Here is a 19645-nt window from a genome sequence, read left to right on the forward strand (position 1 = left end):
ACCCTGGGCCCCGGGCACCTCTTCTCTCTCATTCCAGGAACAATGAGACTTAAGATCCACACCAAGCTGCTTTCACTTTATTCTTCTATTTATACATTCTCCTGCTCCCAGATGTGAAGGCAGACCATGATGTAAGCTCAGCAGTCCTGCTCAGAGCCTGTCTAGATTCATCCATTTCCCCTTCCCCATCTCCTACCCTCGTCCACACCCAGTCAGTCCCCTGTCCAGTTGTTGCAGAAACAAAGAAATAAGACTGAGCTGTCGGTTCCCATCCACTTGCCCCCGATGCCAAGAGAGCAGTCCTGGAGACACCGGGTGGAGATTCTAATGAGGGATGAGAGCCTCCTTCCAAGGCACAGGGCCACCTCTCAACGTAGCCACTGGTCTGTTTAGATTTGGGTGGTGTGTTGGTCTGAAGCTGGGGGTTGCAGTGCCTCCAACTGACTGAGGAGGAGAGAGATGGGAGGGCGCTCCTGGGGGTCTATAGTCATCATTGAGGCCAGCAGCTGCCGCAAGGCTGAAGAATGCCTGTGGAAGGAGGCGGGCAGGGTGACTGGAGGGTCTTCATTCCCCATGCTATGGTTCTAACTCCACTAATGCCAGGGAGGAGTCTGAAGTGTTTCGTACCCCTTTTATTGCTCACCTGGAGCTCTGCGGGATGCTGAGTTGGTTCTGCACAGCGAGGGCCACACTGTCACCCTTCTGGAACACCATGTCATATGGGCCTTCCCCAAACATCATGGCGTACAGCACGCAGCCTAGGGACTGAACATAACTTGGTTATTACTTGACAAGGGACCAAGAGAAATGATCTCTTTCCTCTGGACTCTGTAGTGAAAGGTGACTACATAAGCTAATAAGAATAGGCTGACCTCAGCCCCATGACACCACCAGGGTCCAGAGAAACCACCAGCTAGCTGGAGACTTCTGCACCCCCTGCTTGCCACTGCCTTCAGTCCTGACACTTAGCTGTACTCATTCTGTTCAAAGGGAGGAATGATACCACTTCCTGAGCAATTGAGTACAGTGTCAGTGACGGTTCCCAGGAAGGAAGTCGAGGGGGATGGGGACATACGCGGTTCCTGGGGCCCCATGCACTCGAAACCAAAGACCTGCCCCTCTGTTGCACAGCAGGTACAGAGCGGTACTCCTCCCCATCCATGTGCCCCCCCACATGCTCCTCACCCAGACATCAGTCCGCTCATCAATGACACAGTGGCTCTGCACGGAGAAGAGCTCTGGGGCGCGGTAGGAGATGGTGCATCGCTGGGCTGCCCAGTCCTGGAAGAGTGGCCCCATAGCTCAAAAGAGAGGCATAGGTCATAGTCATGTGACCAAACTGGGGCATGCAACAGGAAAGGTTGAGGATGGGGAACAGGAGGGCAAAGGAACCTGGACACTCTTTTACCTGCAGGGCCAGAGCCTGGCGGGAGCCTTCCACATGGATGCAAGCTTGATTCATGGAACCCAAGTCCATTAAAACTGGCTGCCCCTCATCTCCAAGCAAGATATTGGTGGGCTTCAGGTCCCTGCAGGAAAGTGGAAATAAATGGCCCATGAACATCCCTGGACAGGGAGACTAGAATCCCTGGGGGCAAAAGAATCATGGGGACTGTTCCTTGGGAGGAGAGCAGAGACCACTCAATCCTTTTGGTGAGGCTCTTTCTTTCTGCCCCATAAGCACACTGGGCCCTCCCACTGACCTGTGGGCATAACCTCTGGCATGAATGGCCTCAAGGCCTCTGCAGATACCCAGCAGCAGCTGAAGGATTTGATCTTCAGTCAAGAAGTTGCCTTTGTCCTTCAGCCTTTCTATCTCGTTCCACAGCGTACCCCTCTGCAACACAAGTTTCCCCACGGTTGGACAGGTTTTCTGGGTCTCTGCTCCCTCAGCCTGATCCCTTCCCTGTGTCACAGCCTAGCAGCTCTTTCACCACACACACTACACACCTCACAGTCCCACTTGGGTTCCCCTAAACCCCAAATCTGAAGCGGTCTAACACAGGACATGGTCTCTGCTTCCTAACGTGCTTGGCTACTCACACAGCCCTCGGTAGATGACTCTGTTGCAAGCCCCTCCATTGCCAGGAGACTTTCTGACCTTGAAGAAGGGTAGCAGCAGCCAGGCCTCATGTTTAGTGCCCCGCTCCCTCAGACAATAAGCCACAAGGCGGAGGATGTTGGGGTGATGGAAGAGGCGATGCATGTCTGCTTCTCGTTGGGCTTCCTCCCGATCCTGCTGCTCGTGACACAGGATCCGCTTCAGGGCGTAGAAGTGTCCATCATGTAACCCCTCCACTAGGTCCACATAGCTGAACCCACTGTGGGCCAAAGGGGTCAGTGAAGGACCACGGTCATCTCCCACACTGCTTGGACCCAGAGGAACTCCCTGGGTGGGGAGGGGAGGGGGTGTCTTTCCCAGTCAGCAGAAACCCTCCCAAGACGTGGCTTCAGGAGAAGTCTGAAGATTTTACACTTTGAGCTCAAGGGTAGGAACACAGCAATCTTTGAGGTACCTTGGTCATTATGCACAGCTCTGCACATGACAAATGCTCCGGAAATGTTACATGAGTAAGTAACAGTCAACATCTGTCAAGTGCTGTGAACCGGGCCCTGGGTGAGATGATTTCTTTTCTTTTCTTTTTTTTTTCTGGTGAGATGATTTCTATGCACTATCTCATTTAATCCTCACAACTCCATCAGCGACAAAAGATAATTATCTCCAGGGCAGCCCGGATGGCTCAGCGGTTTAGCGCAGCCTTCAGCCCAGAGCCTGATCCTGGAGACCCAGGATCGAGTCCCGCAGGGATGGAGTCCCGCATCGGGCTCCATGCATGGGGCCTGCTTCTCCCTCTGCCTGTGCATGTGTGTGTGTGTGTGTGTGTCTAATAAATAAAATCTTAAAAAAAAAAAAAAGATGATTATCTCCATTAAGCAGATGACAGAACCACGGCTTAAGGTCACACAAGGTGGAGCCAGGAGGCCTGGCTCCAGAATCCACTTTCTTGGCATTCGGGTTGCTGGGCTCTGTCAGGGGAGCTAAAGGCTACTTTAAAAGGATGAACCTGGGTTCATCCTTGGGTGGCGCAGTGGTTTGGCGCCTGCCTTTGGCCCAGGGCGCGATCCTGGAGACCCGGGATCGAATCCCACATCAGGCTCCCGGTGCATGGAGCCTGCTTCTGCCTCTGCCTGTGTCTCTGCCTCTCTCTCTGTGACTATCATAAATTAATAAAAATTAAAAAAAAAAAAAATTTAAAAGGATGAACCTTCTGAGGCCCTATCACGTGCAGACCGCTGTCCTTCACTCTCCAGAACCCGGGGGCTAGCTAGGCGATTTCCAAACACTCACCCCTCCCCCAGTTTCTGGATGAAGAGGTAGCGCTTGTTGTCAATGAGGACGGTTCCCCGGGAGCAGACACACAGCGCGTGGCCCATAGCGTCTCAGTCATCCTCCTCAGGGGCGGTCCGGGCTGCCGACGGCCGCGTGCGGGCTGGGGGGGCTCTTCCAGGCGACGCGCTGGGGGCCCCGCGGATCATGCTGGAAGGCAAAGGACGGCAGGGTCGTGGGCCAGGCCCAGGCACGACCCCCGAAGTGCCTACGTGCAGAGCTGGCGCCCGGGCCTCGGAACGCAGAGGAAACGAGCCTTGGCGACGCCGGCTCGGCTGCCCTGGAGCCTCGGGCCAGGCCGCGTCCTCGCCGCCAGCCCGCCCGAGATCGGCCGTCGGGCCGCCTCAGCAGCCGCGGGGCGTGGGGGCGAGGCCCGGGCCCACCCGGCGGGGCCCGCCCCGGCCTCGGCGCGCAGAGCCCCGGGAGGGCCGGCCCCGACTCCCCACTGACCTGGCTCCGGCCGGAGACGAGCGCCGCGGACCGGAAGGAGCGGCTACGTCATCAGGCCGCGCCGGCGTAACGGCCTGCGGTATCCTAGCAACCGCAGGGCACCCGGAGGATGTGGGGGCGCGGAGCTGAGAGGCCGGGGGCGGGCTAAGGCGGGGGGAGCGCGGGTCCCGGGACCCGGGTGAGGGTTCCACACAGGCCTTCAGTAGTGGGCAGGACGCAGGCACCCGCGCCCAAGGGGAGCAAAGCCGGGCTCGGCCCGAGGCCCCCAGGCCCCCGTCTCCCAATGCCGGAGGTAGGAAGCTGCAGTCCAGCCCCGAGGGGCGGGTGCCGGGCGGGTGCCGGCGGCCTGGACCCCCACAGCGCCGATCGGTACACCCTTCGGGGCTCCGGCCTGCATCCCACTACCCTAGTTTCAGTGGTTAAGAGCTTACTAGCTGCGTGACCTTGGACGACTTAACCTCGCAGAGCCTCGGGTTCCCCAGTTGTAAACACGCTCTAACAGTACCTAAGGTTAGGAGCCCGGACGGTGAGGCCAGGCTGCAGCTCCCAGCTCTGCTAAACTAGCTGCGTGACCTTGAGCAGACTATTTAAAATTTCTGCCTCTCAATTCCCTCATGGGTAAAATGGGAGTGATAATTACCAACTGCACGGAGCTTGTTGAAGATGAAGTGAGATGTAAAGTGCTTAGCACACTATCTGACACAGCCCTCGGTGTCAATAAATAGAAGTTGCTGTTATTTTTAGTATGATTCGATTTTTCTTATCCTGGTCCTTACATCCCAGGCTTGGGACTGTGAAGGCAGGAGTCATGGAAATTCATAAATTCCCAAGCCTTGGCCCCAGGTAGTTGCTCCTGACAGCTCTCGCGGAGGCAGGCAGGGATAAATTGAAGAGCGGGGGACATCCAAAGAAGACAGAATGGCTGAGGTGGTCTCTTTTGCTGTAGCAGGGCCACTAGGAGAAAAAAAAAAATCCCATTTATAACTCGGTCCCTACTTTCACACCACTGGGAAGATTGATTCTGCACCTGTTTTAGCCCCCTGGTCTGACATTCATTCATCTAGATTTAACCTGCTATGTACCGACCCCCGTGCTAGAAGCTGAGGATGCAAGATGGACAAGGTACTCTTCACCCTCAGGGAGCTCAGTTTAGTACCACAGTGCTTCTCAATCTTGAATGCCTTTAGGATCGCCTGGGAATCTTGTTAAAATCCAAATTCTGATTCTATAGGTCTGAGGTAGGACCTGAGACTCTGCATTTCTAACAAGCTCCCAGGTGATGCTGATGAAGCGGATTCAAGATGTAGAGGACCTTACAAACTAGTAGAGTAGCGCGGGTGGACAAGTCCAGGCTAATCGCCTGGTGACTTGAGGTGGTCTCCGCCCCCTTGCTCGCTGAGGTTCCCTCCCAGGAATCCACCACGTGACAGCCGGACCGCCCTCTCTGACTAGAGGAGCCCTGTTAGCGCCATGGCTCCCAGGAAGCGGCTCTGCCTTCCCGTCCTGCTGTTGCCACTTCTGTCCCTGCTGCTGCCCCAGGTAAAATGACAGGATTGAATTGGCAGGCTGGGCGTGGTGAGGCGGGATGAGATCCAGCCCGGGAGAGAAAGTGAAAATAACAGAACAGCAGGCTGGGCTAGTTCCATCTCCTCTGCAGACTCTGACCCCTCCCTCTGTTCCAGGCCTCTGCTGACCCCGGGCTCTCTCTTTGCAGGCAGACAATCGGTCGTTCATAGTGGATCGGATAAATGACAGATTCCTTCTAGATGGGGCCCCGTTCCGCTACGTGTCTGGCAGCCTACACTACTTTCGGGTACCACGGGTGCTTTGGGCAGACCGGCTTTTCAAGATGCGAATGAGTGGCCTCAACACTGTACAGTTGTAAGAAGTGCTCAGGATGAGCCATGGAGGGTGGGATTTACTCTTCCTACCACCCCCCTCAGAAGGGGATTGGGACAGGACAACTAGCTGGGTATGAGAGCTCCAGGGCTTCCAGGCCAAGGGTGGGAAAGGGTGGGCCAGGACCTCCTCCCAACAGCTTCCTGGAGATTCCCTGCAAGGCCTGAGCCCTTAGGCCTCTCCAGCACCTCCCGCCTTGGGCCCTGTTAACCTCTTTCTTTCTCAGTTACGTGCCCTGGAACTACCATGAGCCAGAGCCTGGGGTCTATAATTTTAATGGCAGCCGGGACCTCTTTGCATTTCTGAAAGAGGCATCTCTAGCGAACCTGTTGGTCATACTGAGACCAGGACCTTACATCTGTGCAGAGTGGGAGATGGTGAGTTAGAAGGGATAGAACCAGAGCCACTCCTGTGCAGTTCCTTCACTCCCCCCATCTGCCCACACTGTAGGGCCACTTCCAGTGCTATACTCAATATTCTACCTTCATACCTCTTCCACCCCACTCCCAAACAACAAAACCTGCTGTCTTTATGTTTGTCGCAGGGGGGTCTCCCAGCCTGGTTGCTTCAAAAACCTGAAATAAATCTGAGAACCTCAGATCCAGGTGAGCTGAGACAAAGGTTTCAACACAGAAAATAAAAGCAACTGATAGGAACACAATGAGTCATTTGGGTGCTCAAAACTGAAGAGACTCTCCCCAAACTGGAGATCATCCATGCAGATATTTGAGTGTTTCCTTCATGCCAAGCAAGATGCTACAAACTGACACCAGGCAGACCCAGTCCCTGTGTAGTGGGGCTTATGGGGAAAGAAACAGTTTTGTTTTGTTTTGTTTTTTAAAAAAAACCTGTAAGATTATTGCAAGTTGTAAAAATACCACACAAGAAAAAAACAATACTCATGAGGCCATGAGTAACAGAGAAGGCCTGTTTTGGGTAAGGAGGTCAGAAAAGGCTTTTCTGAGATGATGACATTTCACTTGACTCTAGGGAAGGAAAAGCTTTGGTCATATGAAGAATGAGGTGAGAACAACCCAAGTAGAGGGAACAGCATATTCTAAAGCCCAGAGGTGGGAAAGAAGTGGTATGGTTGAGGCCAACTCGGCCAGACCATAGTGGGTAAGGGAGAGAGGAATGTGACGTGAAATTGGAGATAGATAGGGACTGTTAATGCAGGACCTTGTAGGCCACCGTAAGGGGTTGGCATTTTATCCTAAACACAGTAGAAAGCCGTTGAAAGAGCTTAACCAGACAGGTTTGATTTGTTTTCAGATTACGTTAGCCCGGATGTGGAGAATGGAGGGAGGGGGCCAAGCAAGGATGGAGGTAGAGAAACTAATTGGGAGACTCAGTCTGTGATTGAGGAAGGAGGTGATGGCTCGTGGACTAAGGTGACGGTGGTGGAGATGGGAAGAAGAGAGCACTTTTGAGATGTAGGTTGAAGATCAAAAATCACCAGGCCTTGTTAGATTCTGATGGGAAGGAGAAGGGTGGGGCCAGCATGAATCGGGTCTGGAAAGAAAGGAGTCATGTTTCCAATGAACATGGTGGTGCCATTTACTGACACAGGGAAGTAGGAGGAGACTAGGGGTGGCAAAGGACCACCTTTTTTGGGGGTAAGACAGTTCTGGTTGTGTAAAATTTGTGTCATCACACACAAGTTAGGGTGTTAAGCCACAGGCTGTGTGAATGTGACGCTCACGGGGAGCTCTGAGCTAGAGATAAATTTGGGATTTATCAGTCTAGAGATGGCATTTAGATCCATGGCTGTTGAGACATTGCCTGAGGGAAAGAGCATCAGGAGAGAAAAGATGAGAACTCAAGATTAAGCTCTAAAATGCCCTATATTTTAAGGAGTTTGGATTTTACTTCAAGTGTAGATAGGAAGTCATCAGAACAAGGGAGTGATCTTATCTGATTTATCTTTTAAAAAGATCACTCTAGTAAAAATGCTTTGTATCTGTTGGGGACCAACCGGCTTCTTAGGGCGCTGAAGAGCTCTATGCTCCTCAGAACAATTCCCCAACTCAGCTGGCTCTGAAATACATTTGAAATGGCAAAGTAGTGCTGGCACACCGGCATGCAGTGTCCACTTTTCCCAAGAAAGCAGCGACCTCTTCACTGCAAGTCCACAATTCCTTTCCAGGCCTCTCACCTCCTTGGCCAGTCAGGAGCATCCAGCCCGGCTGTCCACCCCATCCTTTCACATACACTTTTCTCTTGGCTCTCCAGATACCACCTTTATGTGGTCTGTGCTCCTTTCCCTGGATCCCAGCCTTGCTGACCACTCCTTCTTAGTTTCTTGCTGGTTCTCTGCCCTTTCTCTTTCTGCTAAATGCTGGGTGGGGTGCTGAAGGCCTCAGTTCTCCGACACTTCTCTTTTCTATGTGTTCACTCCTTAGACAATCTCATCCATTCCCATCGCTTGCTTTTTTTTTTTTTTTTAAGATTTTATATATTTATTCATGAGAGACACAGAGAGAGGCAGAGAGGCGGGCAGAGAAGCAGGCTCCCCCCAGGGAGCCCAATTCAGGACTCACTCTTTCCCAGGACCAGGGATCACGCCCTGAGCCAAAGGCAGATGCTCAACCTCTGAGCCACCCAGGCGTCCCTCCCATGGCTTTCAATCCTATCTAGTAGCTAACGACTCTGAAATAGGAAACCTCTGCAATAGGTTCTCCTCTCCTTCAGAATATGAACCATGGATTCCTTAAAATGGCCTCTCAGGCCCTACCTAATGGACCCAGTCACCTCCCTGACCTCTACTCTTTTCTTCATTGTTCACACTGGCCTCATTGCTGTTTTTCAAACCTATCAGGCACATTCCTACTTTGAGGCCGTTGCACTTGGTGCTCCCTCTATCTTCCTGCAGAATCACCTTTTCAGAGAGGCCTTCCCTCGGCTGCCCTCTAAAACTTAAGCTCTCCTGCCATTTTATATCCTTCCCTGCTTTATTTTTTCTCCTGGGTATTAACATACTGTGTATTTTAGCTATTTATTTATTGCCTGCTTTCCTCACTGGGAAGGAAATTCCACAAGGGCAGAGGTTTTTATCTATTTTGTTCCATTCTGTATCCCTAACACCTAGAATGTTGCTGGGTACATGCTAAACACTCATAAATATTTGTTGGATAAGCTTTAATATATGCTTGGATAGAAGGAGGCAGTCAGACCTGGCACCCTTTGTACAGAATGCAAAATGGAAAGGAATTGAACGTTTTAAGAATGCAAAAATACCCTCCAGTACATCTTCCATTGAATCCATTTTTGAGAGTCTGCTACATGTTAGGCATTGTCCTCAAGGATAGGGATGAGGCAGATGGACCTGACAAATAGGTTCCTGTTCACTGGGTGAGGGAGACTGACAGGAGACACTTAGAGAGGGGCACCTGGATGGCTCAGTCTGTTAAACGTCTGCCTTTGGCTCAGGTCAGGATCCGGGGTCCTGGGACGAGTCCTGCATCAGGTTCCATGCTTAGTGAGGAGTCAGCTTCTCCCTCTCCGTTTGCTGCTCCCCCTGCTTGTGCTCTCTCTCTGTCAAATGAATAAAGCCTTTAAAGGGTGGGGGGACATTTAGAGAAATACTGATAATTTGTTATGTGCTTGAAAAAAAGTAAGAAGTGACATGAGAGTATGTAACAGGGATACCTACCCTCATCAGGATTATCAGAGGTTTTCTTGAGGAAGTGAAATAGAAGTTAAGATCTGAAAACTGTACTGAGAATGGCCAGATGAAGGATGGTGGAGAGAAAGTGTCAAGCGGAGGTCATAACAGGTGTGAAGACCCTGAGGATGAATCAACAAAAATCACAAATAGGGGCTGAGATTTTAAGGCACGATACTGAATATAGTGGTCTTCTGACGGATGACTTAAATCACCAGAACTGTCAGTTCCATCAGGGTGCAAGTCATCATTCTGCATTTTTGTGAACTCCCATGCTACTTCACAGCTCTCTCAAGTATACATCGATTACTTAATTAGTTCCCTATGATGCTTTTAACATTTTTCTTACGTTAAAAAATTTTTTAATTTACAACTTTAAGGTTTCCTGTGCTTAGATGTCCTTGCCATGCAAATTCACAAGTGCTCAGGGCTCAGTCACCACTGCTCAGGTTCATTTGTGGGCGAGTGGGCTGCAAACAGTAGCCCAGGGTTCAGGCAGCACTGAAGTTGCTGGCCTTGATGCTATGGGTGGGGGCTGCAAAGGCAGTGGTGTCCTAATGAGCAGAGCACTGCTCCTTCCTTTAGACTTTCTTGCTGCAGTGGACTCCTGGTTCACGGTCTTACTGCCCAAGTTATATCCATGGCTCTACCACAACGGGGGCAACATCATTAGCATTCAGGTACAAGGGACTGGGTGAGAGGAAGGAGGTGCCAGGGGTCCTAACCTCCACTGCATGGCTGAGCTCCATTTTCCATTTTCCTGGCAGGTGGAAAATGAATATGGTAGCTACAGAGCCTGTGACGTCAACTACATGAAGCACCTGGCTGGGCTTTTCCGTGCGCTGCTAGGAGACAGGATCTTGCTCTTCACCACAGACGGGCCTGAAGGACTCAGATGTGGCTCCCTCCAGGGCCTCTACACCACTGTGGATTTTGGCCCAGGTCTTCTGAACGAGGGTGGAGTAGAGTCTGGGGAAGGGGCACCTCTTCTATGTTTATCTTTCACTTTTGTCTCCTCTCTGCAGCTGACAACATGACCAAAATCTTTGCCCTGCTTCGGAACTATGAACCCCATGGGCCACTGGTGAGGAGCTGGAGGGGAGGGCAATCAAAGCAGGAGTTGGGGTTGGGAATGGGTCGAGCTCAGTCCCCATCTCACTTGTGGCTGCTTTCTAGGTGAACTCTGAGTATTACACAGGCTGGCTGGATTACTGGGGCCAGAATCACTCCACACGGTCTGTTTTGGCTGTAACCAGAGGCCTAGAGAACATGCTGAAGCTGGGAGCCAGTGTGAACATGTAACTGGAGACACGGGGGCCAACATGAAGGCAAAACGGGATGTTGGGGAGGAAAGTGATTCAGTGGGTCAGCTTTTCCCTTTCCCCCCACCTTACCCCCCTTCAGGTACATGTTCCATGGAGGTACCAACTTTGGATACTGGAATGGTGAGTCCAGGTGGTCCCTGGGGTGGAAGCAGGGAGGCATCAAGGAATTAGAATCCGAGGGCTGGGTAGATTAGGAGGTCTCAAAGCTGGATGTGGCCACCACTGCCCCTTCTGATGGCAAAATTCTTTTTGTGAATTTCTTTGCTTAGTGCCTGTCATTTGAAAGACACTGAATGAATGAAATTGGTTTGACCCCAGGTGCTGATGAAAAGGGGCGCTTTCTTCCAATTACTACCAGCTATGACTACGATGCACCAATATCTGAAGCAGGGGACCTCACACCTAAGCTTTTTGCTCTTCGAAACGTCATCAGTGAGGTGCCCTACTACTTCATTAAGCGCCAAAGGCTTTTATCAATTTGGGGAAAGGGAGTACCTAAATTGTTAGTAATGGGATCCCATAAATCATTGGTTGTTGTCTGGGCCGCGGAGCCTACAGAACCACTTCCCAGCCACCCAGACGGGACTATTTGGGAAGACGCATACAAGCATCTGCAAAATTACAGGATCTTTATGACCCCTTAAAGCCTTTCCCCGGAGCCCAGGTTGAGAGCCCTGTGCTTAGTAGGGTCTGGGAGTAGGGGTTGTTTGTGTGGTTTTCCTATGGCTCCTGAGAGAATTTGGGCTCAGTTCCAGGAAATTCCCTTGGGACCTTTACCTCCCCCCAGCCCCAAGATGATGCTTGGACCTTTGACCCTGCATCTGGTAAGCTCTGGATCATCTTTTCTCTGATCCTACCCCTTTGTTCTCTAAATGGCCCAGACTTTCTGGCCCTCTATTCTGACTTCCCTTTTATTCTAACACCTTCCCCTTATCCTAACAGGATGGGGATTTGCTGGCTTTCTTAGACTTCCTGTGCCCCCAAGGGCCCATCCATTCAATCTTGCCCTTGTCCTTTGAGGCTGTCAAACAGGTAAGGGACAATCCCATGTCCTGGAGGCACGGGAGCCTTCCCCAACAGCCATAGCCAGAGGTTCCCTCTGCTGCCCATCTTCCCCATAGTATCCTCTCTTCCTCTCATTTCATCTTAAGTACTTAACTCTTCTACACCCAGGACCACGGCTTTATGTTGTACCGGACTTTTCTGCCCCATCCCATTCCTGAGCCAACGCAGTTCTGGGTGCCTAACAATGGAGTCCACGACCGTGCCTATGTAATGGTAGATGGGGTAAGGACCTCATTCCGGGCTACCCTGTGAGCCCATCCCCTCTCCTCCCAGCACCCCGTATCTGCCCATGTTTGCAGGAGGGGCCACAGATAAGCTGGGATGAGGAAGATTTTGAGGCAAAGGTTCCAGAATACATGGGTAACGAAGGATGGGCTACATTCTCTTTGCTCTCCAAACACGTGTGCTAACGTAGCTTCCTGTGTCATGGCCACAAGCTAGAGCCCTTCCTCTCAGAGTGCATCTTATCCACAGGTGTTTCACGGTGTCTTGGAACGAAACATGAAACACCAACTATTTTTGACGGGGAAAGGCGGGGCCAAATTGGACATCTTACTGGAGAACATGGGGAGGCTCAGTTTCGGATCTAACAGCAGTGACTTCAAGGTGAGCTAGCCTTGCCTGTCCCTTCTCCCGCATATTCGTGTCCATCAAACTCCCTTGGAAAAATAGGGGCCTAATGGAAGACAAACAAGAGCCCTGTGCTTAGGAGTTAGGCAGCAAAGTAGTCGCTTGTGGGGATCTAGACATGGCCACTAGTTGCATCCCAGGGCTTGATTAGGGACAGTTACACCATAAGAGCTTAAGAAATGATGAATTTTTATTTGCCTTCTTCACAGGGCCTACTAGAGCCACCAGTTCTGGGGCAAATGGTCCTTACCCAGTGGCTGATGTTCCCTCTGAATGTTGATAAACTCGTAAAGTGGTGGTTTCCCCTCCACTTGATGAAAAGTACACGTCCTCAAGCTCCTTCTGGCCCCACCTTCTACTCCACAACGTTTCCAATTTTTGGAGAAGGCGGGGACACTTTTCTCTTTCTACCTGGATGGACCAAGGTACTGCTGACATTGGGGTCAGGGTGATGAGAAGAAAATAACGTTAGAAGGGGGAGCGGAAATTATTCCTGATTAGAAACCCAAAAGGAGGGACACCTGGATGGCTCAGTCAGTTGAGTATCTGACTCTCGATTTCGGCTTGGGCTGTGATCTCAGGGTTGTGCAATTGAGCCCCGCATCAGGCTCCATGCTCAGCACGGGGAGTCTGTTTGGGATTCTCTCTTTCCCTCTCCCTCTGCCCCCTACCCCCACTCCCGTGCTTTCTCTTTCTCTAAAATAAATCTTTAAAAAAAAAAACAAAGAAACCCAAAAGGGGGTGATTTTACCCCCTTGAGAGCTGACCATTTTCTTCCACTCTCTATTCTCTTCTTCAGGGCCAAGTCTGGATCAATGGGTTTAATTTGGGCCGGTACTGGACAAAGCGAGGGCCACAACAGACCCTCTATGTGCCACGACCTCTGCTGTTTTCTAGAGGAGGCCTCAACAAAATTACATTGCTGGAGCTAGAAAGTGTGCCTCTCCAGCCCCAAATCCAGTTTGTGGATAGGCCTATACTTAATAGCACTTCACATAAGACATTTGTCTATTCCCTCTCAGTTGAAACGTCAAGCGCCCCTGAACCAATGGAGTTAAGTGGGCACTGAAAGAAAGGTAACCTTGGACCTGGGACATGGAGTGGGCAGGATCCCTTGGTGCTGGCCACGGTGACCGCCAGGAACCAAAGGCCACAGCCTGAATGCAATACAAGTGCAGTTTCCTTGCCAAACTTTATTACAATTAAAGTTCCAGAGACAGTACCAGCTCCACACCCCTCTGTGGCCCTATCTTTGCCCTGGTTCCTGAGTGTCCTTCTTAATCTTCCAAATACTCCGGTTTCACGGGAAAGAAGAAACCTAGGGCTACTGTGAATGCACCCTCTCAGGGCCCAGAGTTGGCCCAGGTGCAGCTGTAAAGAGGTCAGGAAGAGGGCTTGGTGGCCTGGCAGCGGTGATCCCGGAGGCAGCGTGTGGAGCAGAAAGAGAAGTCAAGATAGTGAAAGGGAATGAGTCCTTGGAGGGATGTCCCACAACTCCAGCAGCGCCTGGACAAGAGGAAGATAGATGGCTGAACAGGTACCCCAGAAACTTCCAATCCAAGCTCTTCCCCGCTCCTCCGGCCATATCTGGTTTTGTTCCAGAGGTTTTCTCAGAACATCTCAAGTCCCCCCTTTCCCCAACAGCCTTTTGGAGGACTCTGCAGCATTCATTCCACTTGCCCACACCTGGCCCTGTACTTACTGAGCACAAAGGGTTGCAGGACCGGGTGTCTGCGGGGTGGACACTCCCAGCTGGGCAGCCAGCCTGCGCTCTGCGGCCAGAGCTCTCTGAGGGGAAGAGAAGTCTTATTAAGGACAAGGCCTCAGAGGTGGACAGGGTGCCTAAGAAGTGACAGCTGCACGCTGGGAAGGGGTCAGACCTCTGAGAAAATCAGGGCTGTGGAAGAGAGAACCTCCAGCCTCACCTTCTCACGATCGCTGAGGGCGGCAAAGCGCCGCTGCTCTTCTTGCTCCCTCTCCTCCTGCTCCCGCTGCTTCCGCTGCTGTTCCTCCCTTTGCCGCCGGGCAGCCTTCTGCTCCCTTTTCCGCATAGCCTGCCGTGCCTCCATTTCTGGCGTCAGTGGCCCTGGCACCTGGAGGATTTCCAGGGAGGTGTAAGGTAAGACCCATACAAACTGTCCTTGGGAAAACTATAAGAAAGTGGAAAAGATCTTAGCCAGGATCAATGCTGCCTTCCTACTCTACTGCTGCTTCCTTTTCCAGCTGACCTGAGCCTTGCTGTAATCGTAAGCATCTGGATTCTTCTCCATGAACCTTCGGAACTCATTACGCGTTGACTTGTCAGCTGCAACCGTATATGGTGGCCGGGCCCGGGAGTCCCTAGGTGCGAAAACCCCCCAAAGTGGGTTCAACTCGCCTCTTCCATCTCCCAACCTCACCCAAACAGATCAAGGGGAATACTGTCAAGTAGCCAGTACCAACGTTAGCCTCCAGATGATCCTCTCTATACCCCAAAGGGCTCGGTTTGGGGACCACTACTTACTGTACAGTGGGGTCAGCACCTGCCTCCAGCAGCAGGCGAACCACTGAGCCTCTCCCAGCTGCAGCTGCTGCATGCAGGAGGGTGAAGCCATTGGAGCCCAAGGGGGCACTGAGCAGAGACAGAACTCCAGGGTCTGTGGGGCCAGCAGCTAGCTGGAGTTTCAATATCCCAACATCTCCAGCTCTGCAAGCAGCCAGAAGCATGTCCCAGAGCTCTGACTGATCAGGGGTCTTGGCCTCATCCAGGGAAGGCCCCAAAGGGGCTGCATGTGCCTGGGCGGACTGTGAGAAGGCCTCATCTCCTTGAGGTTGCTGGGGAAGAGTCACATGCACCCCGGCTTCCAGGTCCTGGCTTCTCTCCTTCTTATTCCTTTTTCTCCTTCTCCGCTTTGGCAATACCTCAAACTCACGAAGATCCAGGGTCCCTACTGTCAATTCTACTAGCTCCAGCTCCACCTGGAAGCTGTCCTCTCCCTCCGACCCTGAACCTAGGGAAAAATACAATGTTAGGTCCATCTAAAGAAATACACAGAGGGTGGAAGGATGTGGGCTGCCCCAGATGTATAATAATACATAAAAAGAGAATCCAGATTGTCTTGAAATGAAATTAAGTATTTGTATTTTGTCACCAAAGATCAAGTAGCACATTAAGAGCTGAATCCATTAGTATCCCATGTAGAAATGAGGCTCTCAGCTCAGATGGAGACAGGCCCAGAAGGACCCACGCAGGGACAAACGTCCTTAGGCTCTCCCCTTGAGCAGCCTTAGGATGGTACACAACAGGGGAGAGCATGGGAGCTGTGACAGCCGTGCAGGCTAAGAACCAAGCAGGCCTCAGCTCAGCTCCAAACTGCAGCATCCAGTAAGAGGGCAATTATGTGAGATTCGCGCCACACAAGCCTCTGTTTCACATACTTATGTCATATTTCCTAAGTGCTGGGGATACATCAGTGAATAAAAGAGAACAGGAAGTTGGGAAAGGTGATTAAACCCATCTTAGTAATTGCTACCAGGTGCCCCTTATCGTAACAGCTCTATGCATGTGTGTAATGGTATGTGTGTTATGTAAGGGCTCATTATAAAGAGGCAAGTGACAGTAGGAGATTTGACACTGCATTTCCAGGATAGACACCCAGATAGAGTTGACAGTTGCCAGATGGTGCTCAAACCCTGTTTGGGAGATTCCTCATTCTGCCCAAGTGTCTCATTTTCATCACTGGAGACCTTTCTTTCTGCCTCGAGAGCCTTCTTCCCCACTCTCATTGTCTTCCTATGTGCTTGAGGTGAGTCCAACCTGGCTGTCTCCCGGGGGTCTTCTCCTGCCATAAAACAAAAGATGTTTCTCAAGTTTAGCTGAGGAGAAGCCAGCTCAGGTCTCAATGAAGATGCTGTCTGGGTGTACAAATGAGAACCCAAGGCTTGGGCTGGAAGGTACAGGAAGATCTAGGGAGTCTGGGGGGTCTGGATCAAAGGCTCACCATGGACATGCAAGGTGGTCAGCTTATGGAACACACGCTGTAGCTCTCTGAAGGTAGGTCTGCGGGTAGCGAGGGGGATATCCCAAAGTCGGGGGTCCCCTCGTTGCAGGGGTGCACCATGGCCTCTGAAGAACAGGGACCGGCCAGAGCGGGGGGCACGCAGCAGTATTGTCCCAGCCTCCTCCAGTGCTTTAGCCCAGCCTGGCCCTGCCAGCAGGTCACGAACATCCTAGGGAAGAGAGTAACTCAGCCCTGTGTATCTTCACTTGCTATTTTTAAATCTCCAAACCCAAAAAAATGGGCCACAAGATGATGTATAAGGAATGTGAAATAGAAAATAATACGAGGGAAGAATGAGAGGATGAAGACTCTTGGGGATCCATTCCTAGTCTACTGTTGCCTTCCCAGAAATAATGGGGTCAAGCTCCCCATGCTAACATTTGATGAGAGGGGGAAAAAAGTAGATTAGCAGATCACCAGATCTGAGACGCCTAACTTACCTTGTATAATGTGGCTTCATTATAGCGCCTCAGGTTGGCTCCGGCAGACCGAGAAGCCCCACCCCGGGCATCGCGAATTCCCTGGGCTGTGCCCCGCTTGGCCCGCACTGTGTAGCGGTGAAAGGTTTTGTGTGTCACCACGTCTCTTCTGTAGACAACACAGACTCAGTACTGGAAATTAGCCCGTACTCCCAGGCTAACGGGGTCCAGTCCATCCTTCTACCCCATGCAGCACCCTCTCACCCTTGGAAAATGGCGCCAGCAAAGTGCCCAGCTGCAGCCATGAGCACCACATAGGATCTGGGACCTCCGTTCTGCAGGTTCTGTAGCAGCAGTTCTGGTTCTTCTGGTGGTACCTGGACGACAGCACAAACATGCCCACTGTATTCACGGAGAGGAAGAAATCAGTGCCAAGTGTCTCACGTGCATGATCTCATTTCATACAACCATCCTGAGGCTTGTCTCCACTTTACAAATGAGGACATTTGAGGCTTGTAGTCGCGATCAAGTGGTAGCACAACCACTCAAACCTATATTGGTCTGTTTCCGAACTTAATTCCATTACACTTGACCTCAGATTCAGGCCAATTCAGTCCAACACTGCTGTCCATTGTGGTACCCACATTCAACAGGAAGAAGAGAAATAAATGGCCTGGGCTTAGGGGAGATCTAGGCTGAGTGCTCAAAGGCCACAGTTGACCACACAACTTATGCTGCCACTTGCCTGGCGAGGGCCTAGCACACAGCGATAGGCATAAAGAAACTGGCCCTGGGCATTTTGGAAAAGAACCCGGTGTGGGTGGAAGCCTTGGGGTCTGCTGGGCTTCTCAAATTCAGCCCTCTCCTCATCTGGTATCTGCAAGTCCTCCTCACTGGCTGAGTCTGAGTCTTCTGATCCTGAGATGCTGGAAAGATCTCCTGAAAACGACATGAGGTGCACAGGTTTGGTGTTCCATCTTTGACCTTTCCTCCAGCTCCTAAACTAGGGCCTTCCTCCACCCCCATGTCCTACTCAACACAGGTCTCCTACCAGCCGTCACCTGTGGAGCTCTGCTTTTCAAAATCCAGGGCAGACAGGAGAGGCTTGTCCTTGAGACGCTGCTTTAGGTTAAACCGATGCCAGTCAAGTTTATAATGTTCCCTCTGGTAGGAGGCAAAGAAGGAGGCTGATGTGGAAATATGCCCCAGCCTGGCCCTTAATAGTAAGTATTCAAGACCAGAGAACTCCAGGAAGTATGACCAGGTAATGCCAACTGCCTTAGTCAAAACATGGACCTTTATTAATTAAAGACAAATCACATGTCTGCCTCTCCTCACCCACCATTATACTTTTTGCTTCTACCATTTAGCTCAGCACCTGGCCTTTTACCTGTTCCTGGTGGTTCTGGAAGGTCTGGTCACAAGTGGAACAAAATAACTTCTCTGAAATATCCAGGAGACCCTGGGGTAGTTTTCTTTCTGGGCTTGCCGAACCTAAATAAGGGGAGGGTAATTAGAGGTGGAAAGGGAGTCCAAATCTGCAGTACCTAGAAATTACATGCAGTGTCTGATACACAAATGAAAAAGGTGGCACATCCTTTCCTTAAAAGAATTTATAATCTAGGAATCATGAGATAAATGGCACAGTGATCACTTTATACGGGAAGTATGCTTCTGAAAAGATGTGAGACCAACATCTATCAAACAGTCTGACGGGATGGGCTAAGGGAATCCTGTAGAAACGTTAAAATTTTTAACTGCAAAAAACACTTCCCAAATGCCCAGTTTTTAGCTTACATTTACTTTTTTTTTTTTTTTTTAAGATTTTATTTATTCATGAGAGACACAGAGAGTGGGGGGGGGGGGGGCAGAGACACAGGCAGAGGGAGAAGCAGGCTCCATGCAGGAGCCTGACGTGGGACCCGGGTCTCAGGGATCAGGCCCTGGGCTGAGGGCGGCGCTAAACCGCTGAGCCACCGGGGCTGCCCATAGCTCACATTTCCAATTACCCTGTGGTTTGTTTAAAAAAAAAAAAGTCTAGGAAAAACAGCCAGAGACAAATTAAGGTTGTAAAAAAAAAAAAAAAGTTTTACATTCAGCAAGAACGAATGATTTGATCGGAATCCAGTTACATTTGGACAATAGGAATTTTGAAGGATTTTTTTTCAGGCAGTCTCACCCAGAGACGGAATGAATGTTAGATAAATTTTATCAGTAGGAAGATGTCAACAAGGGCTCTTAAACCGGGGAATTTATCAATTAGAATGTGTTCCCTGGACAAGCGCTAAGCTCTAAAGAGCCTGTCCCGTTCCTCGTGGGTCCTCCCCAAACCTTCCCAGGTACCTGGACACGAAGTCCGCAGAGCCTGGGCCGGAGCCGCCTCCGATGGGAGGCTCACCAAGCTCAGGCCCTGACACACCGGAGCATCCGCGTTGAGGTCAAACAGGGAGACCAAGGCAGGAACCCGGGCTGCGGCTGAAACCGGCGACATGGCTGGGCAGAAATTATGTGGGAGCAGCTCCTGGAGCAGAAGGGAGTGTGTGGGGGGGTAAGAACGGAGCCCCCCAGGGCGCGATCCTACCGCCCGGCGGCCTGCCTCGGCCTCCTCCACGCCGCGGGGCAGCCAGTCCGCTCTCGGGGTTAATACGTGACCCCAGCCCGGTTTCTCAAGGGGGAAGCATCCGGCTCCCACATCGAGTCCGAGAGAGCTGAGGCTCCCCCAGCTCCTCGACCGCTCCTCGTTACCCGTGCGACGAGCTCCAGCA

General features: G+C 51.4%; 3 protein-coding genes across 7 annotated transcripts; 1 reads left to right on the plus strand and 2 right to left on the minus strand.

Moving 5' to 3' along the window:
* Positions 1 to 55: 55 nt before the first annotated feature.
* On the minus strand, positions 56 to 9523 carry STK16 (serine/threonine kinase 16). 2 transcript variants are annotated; one of them, XM_072742614.1, is made up of 10 exons: positions 9390 to 9523; positions 9127 to 9271; positions 4479 to 4792; positions 3350 to 3538; positions 2102 to 2321; positions 1704 to 1837; positions 1409 to 1529; positions 1186 to 1281; positions 644 to 765; positions 56 to 528 (listed from the first exon to the last, which is right to left on the minus strand). In XM_072742614.1, the coding sequence occupies exons 4-10, from the start codon at positions 3433 to 3435 to the stop codon at positions 390 to 392; spliced, it is 918 nt and encodes a 305-aa protein (XP_072598715.1). In that variant the 5' UTR covers positions 3436 to 3538; positions 4479 to 4792; positions 9127 to 9271; positions 9390 to 9523; the 3' UTR covers positions 56 to 389. The 2 variants fall into 2 exon arrangements, with proteins under 2 accessions (XP_072598715.1, XP_025857891.1); XM_026002106.2 differs by lacking the exons at positions 4479 to 4792; positions 9127 to 9271; positions 9390 to 9523 and adding an exon at positions 3839 to 3911.
* On the plus strand, positions 3968 to 13652 carry GLB1L (galactosidase beta 1 like). 4 transcript variants are annotated; one of them, XM_072742611.1, is made up of 18 exons: positions 4026 to 4130; positions 4903 to 4960; positions 5070 to 5377; positions 5553 to 5719; positions 5964 to 6114; positions 6282 to 6342; positions 9987 to 10081; positions 10169 to 10343; positions 10427 to 10485; positions 10578 to 10699; positions 10806 to 10846; positions 11045 to 11163; positions 11476 to 11550; positions 11669 to 11758; positions 11900 to 12013; positions 12266 to 12397; positions 12631 to 12846; positions 13221 to 13652. In XM_072742611.1, exons 3-18 carry the CDS (start codon positions 5309 to 5311, stop codon positions 13488 to 13490), a joined length of 1956 nt encoding a protein of 651 aa, XP_072598712.1. In that variant the 5' UTR covers positions 4026 to 4130; positions 4903 to 4960; positions 5070 to 5308; the 3' UTR covers positions 13491 to 13652. The 4 variants fall into 4 exon arrangements, with proteins under 4 accessions (XP_072598713.1, XP_072598712.1, XP_025857903.1 ...); XM_072742612.1 differs by lacking the exon at positions 4903 to 4960 and having other exon boundaries at positions 3968 to 4130; XM_026002118.2 differs by lacking the exon at positions 4903 to 4960 and having other exon boundaries at positions 4033 to 4130; positions 5251 to 5377.
* On the minus strand, positions 13595 to 19371 carry ANKZF1 (ankyrin repeat and zinc finger peptidyl tRNA hydrolase 1). Its single transcript, XM_026002115.2, has 13 exons — positions 19224 to 19371; positions 18271 to 18374; positions 17942 to 18044; positions 17626 to 17819; positions 17145 to 17257; positions 16902 to 17049; positions 16402 to 16630; positions 16093 to 16242; positions 14925 to 15411; positions 14650 to 14761; positions 14347 to 14514; positions 14124 to 14209; positions 13595 to 13927 (listed from the first exon to the last, which is right to left on the minus strand). The coding sequence occupies exons 1-13, from the start codon at positions 19369 to 19371 to the stop codon at positions 13804 to 13806; spliced, it is 2166 nt and encodes a 721-aa protein (XP_025857900.1). The 3' UTR covers positions 13595 to 13803.
* Positions 19372 to 19645: the final 274 nt, after the last annotated feature.

Source organism: Vulpes vulpes, chromosome 16, assembly GCF_048418805.1.
Source record: "Vulpes vulpes isolate BD-2025 chromosome 16, VulVul3, whole genome shotgun sequence".
NCBI lineage: Eukaryota > Metazoa > Chordata > Mammalia > Carnivora > Canidae > Vulpes > Vulpes vulpes.

Coding starts and splice junctions, on each gene's coding strand:
- STK16 (XM_072742614.1), bottom strand. CDS start 3,435: ATGGGCCACGCGCTGTGTGTCTGCTCCCGGGGAACCGTCCTCATTGAC. Junction 1,282..1,408: donor GCCAGGCTCTGGCCCTGCAG/GTAAAAGAGTGT, acceptor CCACTCTTCCAG/GACTGGGCAGCCCAGCGATG. Junction 766..1,185: donor ATGAGCGGACTGATGTCTGG/GTGAGGAGCATG, acceptor AGTTATGTTCAG/TCCCTAGGCTGCGTGCTGTA.
- GLB1L (XM_072742612.1), top strand. CDS start 5,309: ATGGCTCCCAGGAAGCGGCTCTGCCTTCCCGTCCTGCTGTTGCCACTT. Junction 10,082..10,168: donor GCAACATCATTAGCATTCAG/GTACAAGGGACT, acceptor TTTTCCTGGCAG/GTGGAAAATGAATATGGTAG. Junction 10,847..11,044: donor CAACTTTGGATACTGGAATG/GTGAGTCCAGGT, acceptor GTTTGACCCCAG/GTGCTGATGAAAAGGGGCGC.
- ANKZF1 (XM_026002115.2), bottom strand. CDS start 19,371: ATGTCGCCGGTTTCAGCCGCAGCCCGGGTTCCTGCCTTGGTCTCCCTG. Junction 17,050..17,144: donor GCTGGCGCCATTTTCCAAGG/GTGAGAGGGTGC, acceptor TGTTGTCTACAG/AAGAGACGTGGTGACACACA. Junction 14,515..14,649: donor ACGATTACAGCAAGGCTCAG/GTCAGCTGGAAA, acceptor GAAATCCTCCAG/GTGCCAGGGCCACTGACGCC.